The sequence below is a fragment of the Puma concolor genome, chromosome B2 (genome assembly GCF_028749965.1).
Source record: "Puma concolor isolate L17-30 chromosome B2, mPumCon1.1.hap2, whole genome shotgun sequence".
NCBI classification, from domain to species: Eukaryota; Metazoa; Chordata; class Mammalia; order Carnivora; family Felidae; genus Puma; species Puma concolor.
Window position 1 is genome coordinate 35,326,255 of NC_141671.1, and position 22,027 is coordinate 35,348,281.

General features: G+C 36.9%; 1 protein-coding gene across 1 annotated transcript in view; it reads right to left on the reverse strand.

The window, feature by feature from the left end:
• Window positions 1-22,027, reverse strand: part of SRPK1 (SRSF protein kinase 1) — an 81,905-nt gene that overhangs the window by 18,325 nt on the left and 41,553 nt on the right. The window contains 10 exon segments of the mRNA XM_086706684.1: window positions 2,374-2,474; window positions 2,844-3,263; window positions 3,640-3,853; window positions 4,280-4,305; window positions 5,807-5,972; window positions 6,827-6,933; window positions 11,230-11,317; window positions 12,354-12,441; window positions 13,603-13,711; window positions 14,961-15,079. Coding sequence (XP_086562810.1) covers window positions 2,374-2,474; window positions 2,844-3,263; window positions 3,640-3,853; window positions 4,280-4,305; window positions 5,807-5,972; window positions 6,827-6,933; window positions 11,230-11,317; window positions 12,354-12,441; window positions 13,603-13,711; window positions 14,961-15,079 — 1,438 coding nt within the window.

Sequence of the window (22,027 nt, forward strand, 5' to 3'; positions counted from 1 at the left end):
GAGAAATCTCCCAGAAAATAAAGCAAAAAGAAAATGACAGAAAATAGGAGAGAAAGGTACGACAGACAGGACCTGCCTAGGAGGTCTAACATTTGAATAAGATTTCAGAGCTAGAGAAGAGAGACCAAGGAGAAGAAAAGACAGACTGTAGACAGACAAAACCAAAGAACTAGAGTTTCAATATGAAAAGTACATACCAAGTTCTTAGTATAAAAACAGACCCAGCACAACAGTGTGAAATAACGACCCTACAGACTTTCACAGGGAAAAAGGTTTCATACAAGGGATCAAGAATTAGAATGGTGTTGGTCTTCAGCAGCAACTAGTCCTGGAACTAGAAGATAATGGAGCAAGACAAACATTCCAAGGGAAAATTATGTTCAACCTAAAACTTCACATGCAGCCAACTGACTGTGAAAGCAGGAGAGACACTAGGAAACATACAAGGTGTCCCCTCCCAGTTTCACACACCCTTTCTTAGGAAGCCACTGCAAGTTGCATGTACTCCCCAAACAAAATGAAACAAAACCCACAAACAAATAAAAACTAAAAACCAAAAAGACGGAGTAAACCAAGAAAGATCAGTGAGGGGTGCCTGGCTTGCTCAGTCAGTAGAGTATTAATCTCAAGGAGGTGAGTTTGAGCCCCACATTGTATATGGATCCTACTTAAAAAAAAGATTGGAGAGACAGAAAGTAGGGGATACAGAAAGAGAGTAATAATGATCTCCCGGATGATGGTGAAAAGAAATCCAAATGACACTAATGCAGCAGGCCTACAAGGCAATCCAACAGGTGAACACAGATGAAGTCTCCAGGTTCCAAGCTAGAGCTCTTCAGCAAGAAGTTGAAAGAGTGCCTGAGGTATCTGTATGCATTAAAGTATATGTATTTATACCACTGGGTGGAAGTGTGGGGCAATAAGTAGTGCAAAGATGACTAGGCAAATGAAACACAGTGTTAGGCAGAAAGGGAAAAGGAATCAGTATAATTTATGCTTGACAGATCTCGCGGTTCGTGAGTTCGAGCCCTGTGTCGGGCTCTGTCCTGACAGCTCAGAGCCTCGAGCCTGCTTCAGATTCTGTGTCTCACTCTCTCTCTGCCCCTTCCCTGCTCATGCTGTCTCTGTCTCAAAAATAAAAAAAAAATTTTTTTTAAATTAAAAAAATAAAAATAAAAATAAAACCTTAAAAAAAAAAAAAAACCCTTAAAAACAAACAAACAAAAAACCCAACATGACACTATATACACCAAAACCCCTTTAAGGGATGCCTGGGTGGCTCAGTCATTTAAGCATCTGACTCTGGCACAGGTCATGATCTCACGGTTTGTTAGTTCTTAGTTTGAGCCCCACATCACGTGAGCTCAAGTCCTGCTCTGGGCTCCATACTCTCTCTGTCTTTCCCCCTCTCTCTGTACCTCATGGGATTCTCTCTCCCTCTTTCCCTCTCAAAAGTAAATAAACTAATTAATTAAAAATTAAAAAAAAAAACAAAAACAAAACACTCTTTAAAAAAGAGCCCCAACTTTGACTTAGCAATTTTATGTGTGGCACACAACCTAAGGACAACCACAAAAAGATTGAAGAGCGAAGATGCTCACCACAAAGAGCTATCAAAAATGTGTAGAAAACTACAGTACATTAGGGAAAACTACACAACCAACTGAATTTGATGCAAATATCTGGTTAACAAAGAAAAGTGTCCAAAATATGTTAGGTGCATTCAAAGGTTACAATTAATAAGTTAGATGCCAATTTTGAAAATAAGGGGGAAGTATGAACATAAGGGTTGTGAGTCTGAAAGTGGGTAAAAATTCAGATAAAACAAGATTGGCCAGTAGTGAACATTACCGAATCGGGGTGACAGGTACCTGGAGTGGGAGTGGAGACTGTTTTATTATACCATTCTCTCTACTTTTGTAAATATATTTGAACTTTTCCGTAATAAAAGGTTAAGAAGAAAGTGAAAAAATATGCACCAAAATGTTAACTGGCAACCTGGGTACAGAACTACAGATATTTTCTTCCTTAGCACAATTAAAGTCCAAATTCTCATTCACTCATAGTCACTATTCAAAATAGTCTAGTCAAGGCTATTCAAAACATAGCATTAAGGAGGCACCTGGGTGGCTCAGTCGATTAAGAGTCCAACTTTGGCTCAGGTCATGATCTCACGGTTCGTGAGTTCAAGCCCCATGTCAGGCTCTGGGCTGACGCTGAGAGCTCAGAGCCTGGAGCCTGCTTTGGATTCTGTGTCTCCCTCTGTCTCTGCCCCTCTCCCGCTCATACTCTGTTTTTCTCTCTCTCAAAAATAAACATTAAAAAAAAAAATTCAAACAAACAACACACAGCACTAAGAGAAGTTTAACTTACCACCCAGCAGGCATTTCCAAGATCGGCAATTTTCACCTGGAGCTTTTCTGCATTTTTTGGCTCAAGGGGATTAACAAGAAAATTTCCAGCAGTGGATTTTCCTATAGACGATAGGCATCATAAGTAACACTGGTTAGTAAACACAGAAATACCCAAAGACTAATAAAACTCTCTGAAGTAATATACTCGGGCCCTTGACTGGCAACCTACACTCTAAATTTTCTAAGATAAAAAAAACAACATCCTCAGTTTATGGAATTAAAACCTACCTCTGCCTTCAGGGCAACAAAATGCTGTGCATCCACTACATTGACCAATACAGTTCAAAATTAGCTAAAAATCTACACACGGAAGGTAACCTGGTGCCTGCCATAAAGCTTTATGCATAAAAACAATGGTACTTTAAGTTTAGAAATTCATGAATATGCTATTCAGGGAAGGGTACTGGGGAAGTATGTCTGCACAGGTACCTTTGTTGTCCAATGGTCCATTTTGTTCTTGTTCTTGCTCATCTTCACAGGGTATCTCTGCCCGAATGCTTTCTTGAAGCTGGCTGATGTCCTGCTCACTGAATGACTGGTCTACATTTGGTGAAGACTGGCACATCATGGTATCTGACACCTCAGAGGTTATAGGTGTACAAGAGTCTGTTTCTTGAGATGTGCTGCTGTCTCCATTTTGGGAGCTTAGGAAACTAGGTTCCTGCTTCAAATTTTGGACATCACAGTCATTAGCATTATGTAGATCCTCTTTAAGCCTCAATGTTTCTTTATTATTGTTCTCAGTATAATTAACGATTTCAATTACTCCATTGCAATTAATCTCTGCTGCACCACCCTCTACACCACGTTCCATATGTGTCTGATCCTGGTTAATGGTACTTGACTCTTCTAAGGAACAAACAGACAAAAAGGATGTATGTGTATGTGTATGAGTGAAAGAACAAAAAAATTTCTCCATAAGATTAAAACGTTTTCTAGAACTTATACAGGGTGACATAAAAACATGACTGAACATCTAAAACCTATTTATGGAAGGACAAAGATCTTCTTATCCTTAGTCAATTGCAAAATGAAGTCTATGTTGCATTTCCATAGAAAAGTCAGAAATTACATTTGAATATTACCTGCCTACCATTTATGAAAGTTCTGTACTCTTACTGTATAAGGACACCCCCAGAGATGTGTTTTATGCATGAAACCACTATATTATAGAACAATGATAAATTAATGTTAAAGTAAATTTTTGTGTATGCTCTATTTATACCAAGTTTTTCTTGGGTCATTTTATTAGGTGGGTTCTCTTTCAAGGGTCTTTCAACAGGACTCTCTGATTCTTCTTGCTTGTTTGGTCTTTTTTGCCCAGGGCCCGACTCTTTCTCCATTTCCTCAATTTCCTGCATTCGCTTCTCTAGTAATTCTGCCTGGCGCTTCTGCTTCTTCTTCAATTTCTTCTTCTTATTCTTTGACATTTTGTCAGCCTGGGCGGAGATTACAAACAGATAAAGCCTTCAGGTGGCTAATCCATTACCCCCAGTTGGAGATAACTGTTAACTTTAATATTTCCTAATTAAATTTCACTCTTTCCCTAACATAGCACTTAAGTTTCTCATTAACGTAAACAATGTGGATACTCTTATGAAACCAAATAAAAACAAAATTAACAATAAGTCTTGGTCCTCTGATCAGTCTGTGGGGCTGGCTTACTCTCAGGCACACTCAAGTCCGTAGAAGCCTCACCAGTACAAACTTGTTAAAGATGCATGGGAATTTATTGGAAAAAATTATAGAAGCGCAGGAATATTTTCTTTGTTTTTCAAACTCTAAACAAACCATGATCTCTAACAGAAAAATTCCTACCCACTGCCCACAGATCAGAATTAAACATAGAAACACCTTATACTTACTGGCTTAGGCTGGGGCGCAGTACTGACTGAAAAGAAAAGAAAATCAAGTAAGGATCCTGGTATTTGGCAGGCAACATAAGCTTATGCTGTAAAGGACACTGCTGTTCTAAAGCAACTTTGGTAGAAGTACCACTTTTAAAAAAAATAATGCATATAAAAGTTGACAAAATAAGCTTAAATAAATTAAATTCTTCTCCAGATAAAATCCAAGTCCCCATTTCTGGTTTTCCATTATTACTGCTGCAAAAATCTCATTCCCATGTATGTTTAAAATAGAAAATGACAGGCAACTACCTACCCCCTTACCCCCATCCAGGACTCCCATCTCTAATTCTTCCCCTTGGCACTGGTCTGTTTTAAAAGGAGCACAGCACCAAGAGCTAGAGTTATACAGCATGTTATGGATATTAGTTTAGCTTAGGTGGGAGGTAGACTCTTAAAAATTTTTTTGAAAGGGGTACCTGGGTGGCTTAGTCAGTTAAGTGTCCGACTTTGGCTCAGGTCATGGTCTCACGGTTCATGGGTTCGAGCCCCACATCCAGCTCTGTGCTGACTGCTCGGAGCCTGCAGCCTGCTTCAGATTCTGTGTCTCCCTCTCTCTGCCCCTCCCCAGCTCACACTCTGTCTCTCTCTCAAAAATATTATTAAAAAAAAAATTTTTTTTTAAGAAGCCACACAAGGTAAAATTTCCCTCTTAACTATTCTTAAGTGTACAGTTCAATAGTGTTAATTATATTCACATTGTTGTGCAATATTACTAGAACTTCTCCATTTTGGAAAAATGAAACTCTATGCCCATCAATTAACTTCTCACTTCCCCCTTCTTTAATCTATCTTTTTAAAGAAAGCCTATGTTAACTGATAATTCAGCTTAAATTTCCTCAAAACTAAAAGTTCCTCAAATATAATAAAACTACTAATATTAAAATCTATACCTCAAATGGCAAAAAATCATCATAATTATAGTCATCATTTAATTAGCACATAATACTGTGTGGCACCCTACTAAATGCTTTCACATGGAACTAATCCCAAGAACTCCTGCCAAGAGGGAAAAGGAAGTCAAGAACTCCCTCAGGGCACCCAAGCCAATGATGAAGCCCAGGACTCAAACCAGGTCTGTCCACTCCAATGCCTAAACTCAAGTTCTTGATAGCAAAGTTATCTTGCCCCTGCACAGATCACTGATCTATAAGCAAGCATGTATTGTCATGGTAAGAGGTAAACACATAAAAAATGGCCACTGAATCACAAGGGAAAACATTTTAAAACAAGAACATGAATTAGCTTTTAAAGTATACAAAATATCTGTACCTAAAAGACACAATCTCTAGACTTCTCTCTACAGGAGAGTGATACTGAGAATTAAAAGTCTTTTGAAGGCTGAGATTATTTCTTACACATAAATACTTACCATATATTATCGTTAAAGGAATGCGTGGTGCCTTACTTAACTACTGGTAATAGAACAAAACTAGGAACTTCTCTTAACTTCTAATGAGACCAAAGTCCTCAAAGAGAACATACCCGCAGATCCAGAGGGTGGAGGAGCTCCAGATCGCTGCCACTCTGTTGCTTCTGCAGCCAATCTTCGGATGTACTGCTCATTCACTGACAGCAGGATGTTTTCTGGTTTAATGTCAGTGTGGATGATACGGCACTTGGTGTGTAAATAATCCAGACCCTGTAACACCTGGATGGGAATAGAGCAGTAGACTTGCAAACACAGAATACAAGTCTTTCTGGAGAAGGAAGAAATCACAATACAACATTTAAAAAAATAAAGATATAAAAACAATATGGTAGTTTTCAACAGAGAATAAAGCATTTTTAATACAGCACAAAGAAACTTCCCCAGAAAGATTACTTGTAAACTATGAACAAAGGTCAGTGTTTATTTATAATAAAAAGTTTCAAGTGTTAGAAAGCTAATTCTATTTGGAGGTATTTAAAGAAGTACATAAAGACCAAGAATAAAAGTCAATATGCCCTTTGAGTGTTAAAATATAGGTGATGAAAGAGATTTAGATATCTCTTAATTCACATTTCCTTGTTGATAAAGAACTGAGGTCTTTTGATTCCTAGTTTGGAGCTCTTTCCACAAAAAACACATTATCCAAACAAATTATTTGCCCCTTGAAGTATTAATATTTGCCTGAGAGTGAACTTCTTTACTATATATTGAGAGTTATTTAAAATATTAGAAAATGCCCTTGAATGTTATATAAAGAGACAGTAATAATTTGACATAGCAATTTTCTATTAATACATAATCAATATTTGCAACCAGAACTTTCAAATTTTCAAAATCAGTCACTGAACACAGCTTGCCCTCTAATAACTATTATAGGAGATGAATCTGGGAGAAATGGGTTATTGCTAAAACATTTAAACACAGAATAAACACTAGGGACTGAATAAAACACTTAATTTTAGTAATTAAAAAAATTCCTAGTTTTTAAAATAAAAACTCTATTGGATATAGAAAACTCCTGACACTTTAAGAATATAAAACAATCACCACAGAGAAAATACTAAGATACATACTTGTTGAATAATTTTTTTGACACAAGGCAGTGGGAGCCCTTGATAATTGGACTTGATGATCCACTTGAGCAGATGATGCCCTAAAACTTCAAACACCATGCAGATATCTAGGAATTTGTTAAGGAAATAAAAGGAAGCACAAAAGAAGAAAGAAGCAAGATAAAATGTGTCCCATCCCAATGAAATTGTTACTGTATTGTTCTTTTAGTAAAAAAGTTATAGAATATGACTAAAAAAATATCTAGCTGTTAAGATTCTGAATTCCAAAGATTGTTTAATGCTTTAGTTACTCAAAACATCCAAGAAATGGAAAACTCGGGGGGGGGGGGCTGGTTATCGATAAAACTATGCACATTAAAACACTGAGTAGTAAAAGTGAAACACACTAGGCTTAAGTTGTTGCCTTTTCCCTGATGTAAAAACTAATGTCCAGGGTAACAACTTTTACTCTCACAGCCTCAAAGCAAGGAAAAATAACTTCTGCTTTAACTGCAGGAGATAATGTACCAAAACTTAACCTAAAAAAATGTGAATGCCAACAGTTTTTAAAAGTAGGAAACTGACTTGCTTTATGCTCTGTAGTTCACAAAACTAATCTTGATTCTAGTGCCACCGTGTGTTCTCATTACGTACACACATCCCAATCATCACAGCAGGAATAATTCCTTGAGCCAGTAGTGTGCAGGGCACTGCTGGGACTTAGTAGTAAGATGTTGCTACCTTGTACCTCTAGAAGTTTCAACATATGGGAAAGTTGAGCTATACATATGTCATAATGACCTAGTGCCCAGACTCTTCCTTTAAGTAAGATTCTTTACTGAAGGAAAACCTGGGCTCCTTAATGGCCAAATCCTGCGTGAACCTGGAAACCTTGCTGTGACAACAGTAATGGAATATGTCAAGAGGAACATGTCTTGACCTCAAGAGGATGCCACCGGTCAAGCTGAAAACATTTTTATTTTTTTAATTATTTTTTTTTTCCAACGTTTATTTATTTTTGGGACAGAGAGAGACAGAGCATGAACGGGGGAGGAGCAGAGAGACAGGGAGACACAGAATCGGAAACAGGCTCCAGGCTCTGAGCCATCAGCCCAGAGCCTGATGCGGGGCTCGAACTCACGGACCGCGAGATCATGACCTGGCTGAAGTCGGATGCTTAACCGACTGCGCCACCCAGGCACCCCTGAAAACATTTTTAAAAATGCAGTTAATGGGGCCACCTGGGTAGCTCGGTCCAGTAAGTATCCAACTTCGGCTCAGGTCATGATCTCAAGGTTCGTGGGTTTGAGCCTCGCATCAGGCTCTGCACTGACAGTGCAAAGCCTGCTTGAGATTCTCTCTGTCCCCCTCCCCTGCTCGTGCTCGCTCTCTCTCTTCTTCTTTCTCTCAAAATAAATAAATAAGCTTTAAAATTATTATGTATAAAATAATATATCTAAGGTTGGCCACAAAATTAGTAGGAGGTAGAGACAAAATAAGATTGGCGATGAGTCGGTAACTCCTAAAGTGGGTAATGGGTTTGTGGATATTCATTAAACTACTCTACTTTTGTATATACAAAATTCAAATCAGGATTTTTAAAAATGTAGACTGCTTTAAAAAAATCCAGAAAAACAGATTTTTAAATTATTCTCTTATGTTCCTAGTTTCAATCTTTTTATTTTATTATTTTAAGTAGGTTTTAGGCCCAGTGAAGAGCCCAACACAGGGCTTGAACTCACAACTCTGAGATGTTCAAGACCTGAGCTGAGATCAAGAGTCAAAGGCTTAACCAACTGAGCCACCCCAGGCACCCCCTAGTTTCAATCTTTGATTTGTTGAGAGAAGTATTACAATTTGACAATGGTATATGTATTTTTTGAGTGAGAGAGACAGAGAACAAACAAGCCAGGGAGAGGGATGGAGGGAGAGGGAAAGAGACAAAGAGAGAAAGAAAAAGAGAGAGAGAGAGAGACAGAGAATTCCAAGCAGATTTGACTCTCAGTGCAGAGCCCTATGTGGGGCTTAATCCCATGACCCCAGGATCATGACCTGATTAGAAATCAAGAGTTGGACACTCAACTGACTGAGCCACCCAGGCACCCATGACAATGTTTTTTTTGTTTTGTTTGGTTTTGTTTTGTTTTACATTTATTTAGATGACAGATGAGACACAGTGTGAACAGGGGAGGGGCAGGGAGAGAAAGGGACACAGAATCTGAAGCAGACTTCCAGGCTCTGAGCAAGCGTTCAGCACAGAGCCAGATGCGGGGCTTGAACCCATGAACCATAAGATCAGCACCTGAGCCTAAGTCGGACGTTCAACCGACTGAGTCACCCAGGCAACCCGGACAATGGTATTTTAATTTGTAAGCAGTGATATAAAAAAGACCGAATATTTAAAAACTTAAGAAACAAACAAACGAACAAAAAACTGGAAAAAAGGATACATGAAAAAGTTTCTTGAGATGGTGTTAAAAAAAAAAAAAAAATAGAGGGCTGAGAACTAAGAAGAGTTAGATTTAAGTAAGAGGAGCTAGGAAAAGAAGGAAAATCCATACTAGAAAGAAGAAGTATCCTAAAGACATAGCAGGTCACATAGATGGCCATAACTGATACTCATTGGGTAATGTCAACAGTATATACAGACTCGCTGACCCTCTTTAATCATTCCTCTCTCCTTACTACTCAGGGAAGTAGAATGAACCAAGTATCCCGAAGTCTACATGATTAACTTTCCAGTTCAGGGCCCTTATATTTCAGTATGAGAAAGGGCAGTGCTCTGGAGATGCTCAGATGCAAAGAAAAATACAGATACACAGCTCCATGCAGACATGTCTATGTGGTAAGCAGAGATGAGGGGCAGGAGAATAGCAACACATTAACCCTTAACTCAGCACTCTGAATTTTATCCTTGTCAATCTCTAGTAGCAGCAAATAATGCAGTAGCCAAGACAGCTGGGAGACAAGTAGGAGGAAGGGCAGAGAGAAAACGGGCTAAGGACAAAGAGAAATAAATAAAACTGAGTACTTTTACTCAGTGCGTAAAAGTACAGAGAAACCATCTGGTAATATCCGGAAAGCATCTTGGAACTTGAAATTCAAATCCACTAAGATTTCAACAGTTAAAACAAAACGCATATACACACAGAGTAAACCGTCTACAAAGTGACTGCAACAGACACAAGACCCTGTTTTAAAATGGATGATTCTTGGAGCAGTTTCCTTCAGAGATCAGGGGAATGTGATTTGTACTTCTCAAAGGGAATAACTTACAACTGAATTCAGAATGACAGATAAAAATTTTTTCACATTATCACCTGTTCTCTTATTCTCTCTTCTTGCTTCTCTGTTCAAATCTCTTACCATAGTCCACATGGTAATACAGAACCATATGTAGCCCACCTCCTTAATAAAGGCCATAACTGGCAATTAATAATGTGTGTTAACAGAAGCTAAATATGCAGAGGTATAGGAGAAATGAGAGGTATGAAATGTCTTTCCTTTTACATTTTTAAATAGTTTATGAACAGGTAGTTTTAGACTCTCCAATCCAAGTGAGATTCTACATCTTTTATTCTGAAAAATCTGACAGGTCCTCATAAGCATGGCTATTGCAACGCCTCTTAATTAACTCAGTGTATGTCACTCTGATATGAATTTACGTAAGAGAAAAATCAGCTAAGGTTCCTTCCAACTCTAAAAATTCTAAGAATCCAGATAAAAACATTAAACAAGTCAGTTTTTTCATCATGACAGAATGTGATCACATACCTGTTTAGATTCTAAGCATAACCCATGCACAGCCTCTTCCCTATTGAAGGCTGGGAGATAATAAAATGTGTTAAATTTTTCTTTACCCAGTGTTTATCATGAAAAATTACTTCCACTAAAATTTCTGTGCTAATTGATAAAACTTATAGAACCTTTACTAATACAAGGCTATTTTTTAAAAAAGCTTTTCTTTTGGGGCGCCTGGGTGGTTGAGCTGGTTAAGCATCTGACTTCAGTCATGATGTCACGGTTCTTGAGCTCGAGCCCCATGTCAGGCTCTGTGTTGACAGCTCAGAGCCTGGAGCCTGCTTCCGATTCTGTGTCTCCCTCTCTTCTCTCTCTGTCCCTCTCCCACTTGCACTCTGTCTCGCTCTCTCTCAAAAATAAATAAACATTAAAAAAACCAAACAAGTTTTTGTTGGTTTAATTTGCCTGTAAAGGGGAAAAAGCCTAAAGCAATACTCTGAAAAATCATAACATACAAAGATAAACATGATTCACATCTATGTTCAGAAGCTTACAATAAAACTAAGTAGTTTGCTTGTACTTTGCCTTGAGGAAAGAGACGAATGCTATTTATTAAATCTGGTTCCTTTCTTAGAGATAGGTTATTTCATGATTTATTTTCAAACAGGTTCTTAAAAGGATACGTGTTCCGTTAACTCCTGATATTTTAAAGTCATCTAGTAGCTGAACAACCATTTCTCTATTCGGATCATTAGGGTCTGAGTTACGAACCTGAAGTGAGAAAGACAGTATTTAGCAAAAGGAGAAGCGTGGAAATAATCCAAATAGTTGGGGAGGGAATACCCGCAGCACATGTAACAATGGATTAATTACTCCCAAGAAAGGCCTCATACAAATCTATGAGAAAAACATACTAAATTTTTAATAGCTCAAATAGACAAAGAAATAAACAGTTAACAAAAGGAAATACCACCAACATAGACTGTTGCTCTAATTCAACCATTTTTCTACTAAAAGTGTACCTCCCAAGTTAATCACTGGTTATCAGGCCATGAGGAATTAAGGAGACTTCACAGGATGTAAACCAACCACAACATTCATCACACTGTTCATTCAGCTGACCTTCTCCACCCCATAAAAAACCTTTCTCAATGAAGGAAGCAAATAGCACATTGACTTATTTTGGGGCACAAGCTCCTTATCTTGTCAGACTGGCACTTTGAAAATTACTCTCTTAGAGCTCTCCGGGTCTAACATGCTCACTTTACAAATGAAAACTCTAAGGCTCAGAAGAAATGAAGTGATGAGAGGGAGGATACAGTAGACTAGGGCTGGTCTTAAAGCCCAGGTTTTTGGAGTTTAAGCTCCTTCTACTACAATGACAGCTTCCTAATTTCTAGCAAAACCCAAAAGTTTTTTAAATAAAATTTACCTACGTTTTCAGATATTAAGGGAATTAATAAAATGCTTATTTTATATTATATATAGTTTATAACATTTTAAAACATGAAACAGATGTTATAAACTTATTCACACAAGTTTTAACCATAGTAGGAAAGTAAAACATTTTTTGGTGCTGTCTGGCAAATAAAACATGCTCAATAAACATTTTTGTTTGTTTGGAAGTTTTTTTCCGTGTTTACATACAGAAAATTCCCATCACAGCATATTCCACCACTTCAAGTACCACATGCACAGAAGGTATACTGTCATCTTCCTCTACCTTTTTAAGGATATTGGACTTTATGTCTTAATTTAATATAACTTTATGATGCTTTGCAGTTCACACATATGATCTAATACTCACTGATTTCAGCAACCGGATTTCATCTAGTGCTGTTTCAGTATAATGTTCAGCACTTTTAACTACTTTCATTGCCACAAACTTCTTCCCCCTAAGAAGCAAACACAGGCAGTTAAGACGAATGCCCTATCCTTACTTTAGGAAGGTAAGATTTAGTCATAACTAGGAGGCAATAAAAGTACAAATACTGATTCCATGTTCCCTGTACTTAAACATAGGCTATTTCTATGGGATCACGTGTACCTGTTAATGGATGGCACTAACTGGCCAGATTTCATTTACAGGAGGAAGAAAATCTGTTTTTGGGTAATGTCAGTCACCATACAATTTCTCTAAGTTAAAGTCTACCTTCTCAATGTCTCCTTGAATCCAAGTAAAACCATGAAATGGGAATAAATAAGGGGGATAACCCCATTAAACCAGAAGTATTTTACATATCTGCATGTCAAAACCTCAAAGGTTAAAAGCTGTAACACTTTCCTATAAGAAGCCAAAAGAGGGGCGCCTGGGTGGCTCAGTCGGTTAAGTGTCCGACTTCAGCTCAGGTCACGACCTCACGGTCCATGAGTTCGAGCCCCGCGTGGGACTCTGGGCTGATGGCTCAGAGCCTGGAGCCTGCTTCCAATTCTGTGTCTCCCTCTCTCTCTGCCCCTCCCCCGTTCATGCTCTGTCTCTCTCTGTCTCAAAAATAAATAAACGTTAAAAAAAAAAAAAAAGAAGCCAAAAGAAATACTTGGGTGAAACCAAACTGATAAAAAAATAAAGTGCACAGATCTCAAATACTGTCCCATCAAAGACAGACCATACACTTATAGGTAAACCTCCAATGTTAATTACCTGTAATTTTTATATAGGAAAAATTCTGGACTGTACAGTCGAGCAAATCTCTTATCAAAACAAAATATAAGAAAATAATTTCACATAGGTTGGTCCAGGACATCATCTAAAAATTTAAATCCAGTAAAAAACAAAACAAAACCCTATGAATTTACATACCATACTTTTATGGAGTATTTGTAATGTTTGAATTTCTGAGTTCCAAGTGCCTTATGGACACTAATTTTGCCCCTAACATGCTTCTTCACCAGAGGAAAAGACAAATTTGCCCAAGAATATAAAGATTATCAACAACAAAATTCTGACCAAGAAATTGGTCTAGAGCTAGACTGAAGGCTGGATCATCTCTGGAAAATCAGACAAAAACACTTAGGCATCACTTAACTAATTCTTTTGCAGGACCACTACAACTTACTGAATATCCCATGATAACCACACTGTCGAAAAGTGTCCCCAGCCTAACTTTCGGATCACGTGATATCTCCCATTGAATAGATCTCCGATTTTCACAAGATGATAACCTCCTGGAAGAAACAACAGGGGGGAAACAGTCACTTAAGCAGTAAGAAGGAAAAGGTATCTCATAATCCATTTTCAACATCTATACACAGTTTATCAAATAAAAGTGGTTTCTCTATGTAACAAATTGAGAAGAAAATTGTAAGTCTGCCACACACAGCCACATACTAAACTCATGTTACAGAAAAACATCTTCACAAGTAAGACTAATGATTTAGAGTAAGCAAGTGATGCTTTGTTGAACAACCAATAGCTACTTAAAAAAATAAATCACTGTCAAACAAAAACAAGGTTACATATCACAATATTCTTGCCCCTCAATAATCCAATAGATTTATCTAAATATATGAATGTTAATGAATTCCATCTATTTAGGAGCACCTGGGTGGCTCAGTTAAGTGTCTGACTCTTGATTTCAGTTCAGGTCATGATCTCATGGTTCAGGAGTTCGAGCCCCATGTCTGGCTCTGCACTGACTTCTCTCTCTCTCTCTCTCTCTCTCTCCCTGTCTGCCCCTTCCTTGCTTGTGCATGCTCTCGCTCTCAAAAAAAAAAAAAAAAAAAAAAAAAAGAATTCCATTTATTTAACATTAAAAGAAAGAAAGAAAGGGAAAATAGAGAGTTTGCTCCCTTGAACAAAATAAAAACCAGGAAGGCCTGAAAAGGCTGCCAACAGTGGCAGGAATCAAGGTATTTTTACATGTATCTTTGCTTGCTGAGAATAACACAAACTATGTTCTCCTAGATGGTAAGATACATTCTGTTGTAACTTGCCACCCAGAATTGTAGAAAGTCTCATAAAGAAACAAAAAAGCTATCAGGCAACTTTATGACACAGCTTAAGTATCTATAATGCCAGTTTAACTTACCTTAGCAAGCATTACTATGAGAAAAAAGTAATGAGAAGGTTTTTTGAAAAGCCTGTATACCAAATCTCATCACTGGTTATTTCTGGGTGATACAGCATTATAGACAGTTTTTATTTTCTTTTTAATATACTTCAGAAATTTTCTAAGGTAAATATGCACTATCATTTTGAAGGAGAAAGAAGGGTAAAAACAGATTTAACATAAAATCAAGCTTTAATAAATTAAATTGAACTGAGAGGAAACATTATTTCTTATACTTAGAGAAAAGGATGCGATAAGCAGAAAGCATCAAAACAGCTTACACCGACAGACCCAACATTCAAGTGAGAAATTGCATATGCTCATGAGTCATATCTTACTTGGTGTGTCCTTATCAAAGGCCTTACCTTTACAATAATCATTGGGATCTTCCTGCTCATCATCATCAGATCCCAGAATCTCCTCTTCCTGCTCTGGTAGATCACTTTCCGAGTGGGGAGCAGAGCCTCGGTGCTGAGTTTCAGATCTAAGAAACACAAACATGTTCATTCCATACGGACAGAATAAAATAGGACGTTAAGAAAATGGCATTATCAAAAAAAAAAAAAAAAAAAAAGGGGCGCCTGGGTGGCGCAGTCGGTTAAGCGTCCGACTTCACCCAGGTCACGATCTCACGGTCTGTGAGTTTGAGCCCCGCGTCGGGCTCTGGGCTGATGGCTCAGAGCCTGGAGCCTGTTTCCGATTCTGTGTCTCCCTCTCTCTCTGCCCCTCCCCCATTCATGCTCTGTCTCTCTCTGTCCCAAAAAATAAATAAACATTGAAAAAAAAAAAATTAAAAAAAAAAAAAAAAAAAAAGAAAATGGCATTATCAAAATGTCTCCCCACTTAACAGATAATATAAACAGAACACTATCTAGTGGTGGCCTATGAAAATATTAACTATCACTTTACCTTATGTTAGGAAAATAATACTTTTTATATAAAAAGTCAGTACATGATTAAATAAAATCTGGGAAACACAAGTACAAAGGGAAAAAATTACTTGAGACTCAATATCCAAAGAAAATTGCCAATAAAATTACATTTTCCTTCAATATTTTCCTGTATTTTTATGAAAATATGTATCTGTAATCACACACTATACAAATTTGTATCCTGCTTTTCCTATTATAAACTTTTCTCTTTATTCCTATGCAATCTCTTAAATCCACATATTTCCCTTAGACATACCACCACTTACTCTGGCACGTTCTGCTCACTCAGCTGGACATTTAACCTTGTTTCTAATTTTTTACCACTAAAAATAAAGCCAATGAGTAATTTTTGGATAATCTTTATTCTGCATTTAGAATTATTTCCCTAAAGTTAAACTACCAGGTAAGGATAAAAACATTTTCTCTATTTATAAAAATAACATGATAAATATTGAAAAATTGGAAAATAATTACTTTGTTTTAAAACACTGCTACTCTGAACAAATGAAGATTTTAAACTACTTCTTTCCAGTCTGTGGCCATAACTGGCTTTTAGGATTATTATTTAAGACTTTTCTAAAGGGGTTGTAACTGAATTATATCTCCTCACATATATGGGCTTCTGGTACTTAAGTATTACCAGGTTTGGAAAACTTAGCTTCTTTGATAGGTAAAAATGGTCTCTCATTAAAAATTTAAAAAATTTTACTAATTCCTTCCTCTACATGCCAATCAATTAGTTGTATCAAAATTTCTGTGCACTGAAAGGTTCGGAGGCAAAAAGACTTAGATTTACACTCAGGCTGACACTTATTAGCTGCCTGCTAAATATAAAGCTTTAAACAAAATAAGCAAGGTACAAAACATTCCTTCCAGTAGCTGCAGGAAAAGGAATTTTAACCCCCATTTTCAATATTTTATTTACCTTTTTATCAATCTGTTTCATCAGATTGTCTTTTCAAAACAACAAAAAAATTTTGTTTTTCATTGTTTATTAAAGTTTTTTTAATTTTAATTTTAATTTTTTTTTCAATATATGAAATTTATTATCAAACTGGTTTCCATACAACACCCAGCGCTCATCCCAAAAGGTGTCCTCCTCAATACCCATCACCCACCCCCCCTCCCTCCCACCCCCCCCATCAACCCTCAGTTTGTTCTCAGTTTTTTTTTTCAACGTTTATTTTATTTTTGGGACAGAGAGAGACAGAGCATGAACGGGGGAGGGGCAGAGAGAGAGGGAGACACAGAATGGGAAACAGGCTCCAGGCTCTGAGCCATCAGCCCAGAGCCTGACGCAGGGCTCGAACTCCCGGACCGCAAGATCGTGACCTGGCTGAAGTCGGACGCTTAACCGACTGCGCCACCCAGGCGCCCCTGTTCTCAGTTTTTAAGAGTCTCTTATGCTTTGGCTCTCTTCCACTCTAACCTCTTTTTTTTTTTTCCCCCTTTTTTTCCTTCCCCTCACCCATGGGTTTCTGTTAAGTTTCTCAGGATCCACATAAGAGTGAAAACATATGGTATCTGTCTTTCTCTGTATGGCTTATTTCACTTAGCATCACACTCTCCAGTTCCATCCACGTTGCTACAAAGGGCCATATTTCATTCTTTCTCATTGCCACGTAGTAAAAAAGTTTCTTAATGTTTATTATTTATTTTTGAGACAGAGAATGAGCAGGGGAGGGGCAGAGAGCAAGGGAGACACAGAACCCAAAGCAGGCTCCAAGCTCTGAGCTGTCAGAACCTGACACAGGGCTAGAACTCATGAACCATGAGATCATGACCCGAGCTGAAGTCAGATGCTTAACCGACTGAGCCACCCAGGTGCCCCAACAACAAAAAAATTTTAATAGCAAAACCAGTTATATGGGCTATTGAGACAGAAGACATACCTTGGCAAGCAACACTTAATGATTCAGATTAGATTTCTGGTGACCTTTCCAACCTGCCTCACTTCTTGACACTTTTGGTCTTCCAGGAACACAAAGCAGCTATAAAACTACATGATTCAATGTGTTCATTTTTAGTGAAAACGTGTCTTTGGAAAACTTAATTAAGAACTACCCGGCCCAACTTCCTAGATAGAAATAATGAGTCTGAATGAATATTCCTAAAATTCAGATCAAAATGAATTTCTACAACAGATCTCTAATTTCAAATTTGTTGCCTTTTACAATTAAAATTACAATTTAACTGGGGTGCCTGGTTGGCTCAGTCAGATAAGTAAGTGTCTGATTCCTGATCTCAAGGTCATGAGTTCAAGCCTTGTAGTGGGCTCCACACTGGAAGTGGAGCCTACTTAAAAACAAAAACAAAAAGCAAAAAACAAACGAACAAAAATTACTATATGATTTTAAGAAGAACAAAAATTGTGAAAAATTTGAAAAGTAGTGAGGTATAAGTGAAAACCAGACATAAAAATGCTGGAATATTAGAATTCTACAAATATCATGGGATTCGTTATGTTAAAAATTGTTTTTTAAAGATTTGAATATTCTTGGAAGCAAATACATTTGTGAACAGAAGTTTTTAGTTATAAAACTGTACATTAAATAGCATTCCCAGTTAAAGGATTTATGATTGAATTATAGACTGCAAGTCACAATGAGAAATGCAAGACTCTACCCTGAGACATGTGTTGACACAGAAGAAACTCTCTTCTTATTCTAAAACAATACAGAAAGAGACTACCTAAGAAAAAAATCCTACTTTAACTTTTAAATATCATTTAAAAAATATGCTAAATTTATGTATAAGCATTAATTTCAAATAGAGAACGTCTTAATGTTCAGTCATCTCTCTGTGGCAGATGTCCTGTTCCTTCAGTCCCAGAGTCTTCCTCTGTCTTGATTTACTTCTTCATTTCCATAGTGCATATTATTGGTAATTTCTGAAGAATAAGTGCATGGGAGGTAAATTTGTTAAGATCTCTCCTATTATTTTATCCTCACTCTTGACTGCCAGTCTGAGTAAAAAATAAATGCTCTGTTGCCTTCTAGCTTTCAGTGGTGCTGACAAATCCAATCAATGCCTTCCCATTTCTGAGTCTCCAAACAGGGATTATTTTTTCTCCCTGGAAGGAAGAAATCTTATTTTTAAAGAATTTTCTATTTTTTTAAATTTTATTTTTTAAACGTTTTTAATTTTATTTTTTTGAAAGACAGAGACAGAATGCAAGCAGGGGAAGGGCAAAAGAGAGGGAGACACAGAATTCAAAGCAGGCTCTAGGCTCTGAGCTGTCAGCATAGAGCCCGATGTGGGACTCGAACCCATGGATGAGAGATCATGACCTGAGCCAAAGTCAGATGCTCAACCAACTGAGCCATCCGGGCGCCCCAAGAATTTGCTCTTTAATTCCCATATTCTGAAATTTCCTGAATGGCTTTTTGAAAATCTAACTTGCTAAGTACTTTCTGTATCAGTACTTACAAACTAGAGATTCATTTAGTTCTGAGAAAGTTTCCTGTATTTCAATGTAAATATAATCCTCTGTCTATTCTCTCTGGAACTCTTTTTTTTCCCCCCAGATGCGGGACCCTCTGGCTTACTACAGTAATTTCCTTACATTTTCTATCTCTTTAGATCTTGTTCTACTTTCAACACTTATCCTTCTAACTTGTGTTGTCTGTTACATTTCTACCATATTTTTAATTTCCTAAACTTTGGTCTTTTTTTGTTTTTTTATTAAAGTAAACTCTGTGGGGTTTGAACTCATGACCCTGAGATCAAGAATCATACGCTCTAGGGGCGCCTGGGTGGCTCAGTCGGTTAAGTGTCCAACTTCAGCTCAGGTCATGATCTCGCAGTTCGTGAGTTCGAGCCCCATGCTGAGATCTGTGCTGACAGCTCAGAGCCTGGAGCCTGCTTCAGATTCTGACTCCCTCTCTCTCTGCTCCTCCCCTGCTCATGCTCTCTTATCTCTCAAAAAAGAAATAAATGTTTTTAAAAAATTAAACAAACAAAAAAGAAGCTTAAGCTCTACCAGCTGAGCCAGCCAGGTGCCCCTTTTTTGCTCTTAATGTTCCTTTTTGACAGACTCCTGCACAGTTTCAATGATGCACTGTAATCTTTTACCTTAAGGATACTATTTATAGTTTTAAGTTTCCTTCTGATCCTTGCATCATCTTGGCTTTCTCAAACTGCCCATGTTTTACTAGTGCCATACTTTTTACATATGATGTCCCTCAAGGAATATCAAACAACTGAAAAAAGTCTGTCATAAAAAGACAAAAAACAAAAAAAAAAAGAAATTTTGAGGAAAGAGACAGTTACTAATAGATAATGAGGATGATGACATGATTAAAGAATTCAGAATCACTGTTAACTTTTATTGATGATGGGTGTTAAGAGAAAAAAAAATCGGAAGAAATGTTACAGAAAGAAATTTCAGCTTATTAATATTAGGAACTGAAACCCATTCTTCCTGGAACAAAAAAAAGGAGAGTTCTAAAATAATTTCAGTCTGTGCCTTTAAACTCTTCATACCTACACTTCATGTCTCAAATATTTGCTATTCATGTTCAGAAGAAAGAAATTATGTCAGCACTTTAAAGCATATAAAATTTAACCCAATACATTTAACCCAATACAAATATGTCAGCACTTTAAAGCATATAAAATTTAACGCAATACAAATCTCGAATAAATTGAAACAGACAACAGATAAAATTTTAATAGCAGTATGATTTCAAAAGAGTCAAATAATTTGTAACCCGATCAAAAGAGCAATAATGTTAGAAATAAGAATATACTTGGCCAGAATACAGAATGAAGCCAAGGCAAAAATCCATGAAGAAGACAGAAAGTACTGGAAAAGTGTGACACTTGCCGAAACCAAGAGGTGGACGCTTAACTAACTGAGCCAACCAGGTACCCCCTGCTGCCATTTCTAAGGATCTTTCAATTCAGATTCCATTCCTGGTATAATTCTCATTCCTAACCATCCTTCACCCCAATCACTAATCACCCAAATATATAGTAAAAACAAAGTGCCAAACAAAAACTTACTGTCTTTGTGAGCAAATACTATATATTGATAATTGCCATGAAGAATATGCTACTTATGAGTTTTTACTTAAACATTTCAGGAACTTACATATTCACATGAATGAACTACGTGAACTTGCCATCCCCCCACCCCCTTTTTTTTTAAACCAAGTCTATTAGTAACCCACTAAATTGGTTTATAACCTCCTAGCAGGTTGGGCTTGAAAAAAACTATCCTAGAATTATTTTTAATTTCTTTAGTGAGATAGAATTCACATGCCATAAATTCACCAATCTAAAGCATATAAATCAGTGGTTTTAGTATATTCACAGAGCTGTACAATCTCACCACAATCTAAATTTAGGACATTTTCATGACTCCCACAAAAAAACACTAATCCCATTAGCAGTAACTCACCATTACACCTTTCCCTTAGACTCTGAAAGCCATTAATCTACTTTCTGTCTCTATGAATTTGCCTATTTGGGACACTTCATGTAAGTGGAACCACTCAATGTGTGGTCTTCTCTGACTTCTTTCACATAGCATGTTTTCAAGGTTCATCCCATGTTGTAGGATGTAGCAGTTCTTCATTACTTCTTATGGATGAATAATATTCCATTATATGGATAAACACATTTCATTTATCCAGTCATCAGTTGATGGACATTTGGGTTGTTTCCATTTTTTGGCTATTATGAATCATGCTGCTATCTTGATTTAAAGAGGAAATGAAATTTAAAATTTCAAAGTATTTAGAAATGAGTGCATTACATGTTAAAATCTGTGACACTCAGTTTCACCCAAGAGAAATATTTGTAACCTTGACTATACCAATTATAAAACAAAAGCTGTTATTAAATAAAGAGCTAAAAACAAAAACAGAAGGAATAAGAATTTTAAACTCCAAATCAAAAGTTAATTATGTGTAAAAGATGAATAAGATAAGGCTTTAGGGAAATAAATTAAAAAAAAAAACCCTGTAACGATGTAACAGTAATGGAGATTAAAAAATTGAAAATCCATATCCTAAAAAAGGCAACAAAAGTCCAGTTTTCAGGTCAAGTGCTACTACATTTTCAAAGCAGGGTTATTGGATAGCTTTCTTTTTATAAATGTTCCAGTACATCCTAAGAATTGCAAAAGGTCTCCACTTCGAGATCACTGGCTTAACCCTGACTTCCAAGGCTGAGAAGAAAGACACACACATGTATACAATGCACATACAAACAACCAATAGAAAACTATTGGTTTAGACTGTCTATTAGTCTGTCTTTTCAATGAGCTTTATGTAAAACTACCGAGTAACATTCACAAGCAAATTTTTATAAAAGGATAAGCCAAACAAAAATAAATCTATTACTGTCATTCATTAATAAATATATGTACAGAAGAAAAGAACACAAAAATTATGAAAATGTCAGACAAAACTCAAGATGCATTTGGGATCAAAATCCTTGATAAACTAGGAAAAAGGTGGAGAGAAACTTACTTAACTTAAAGGTATCTACTA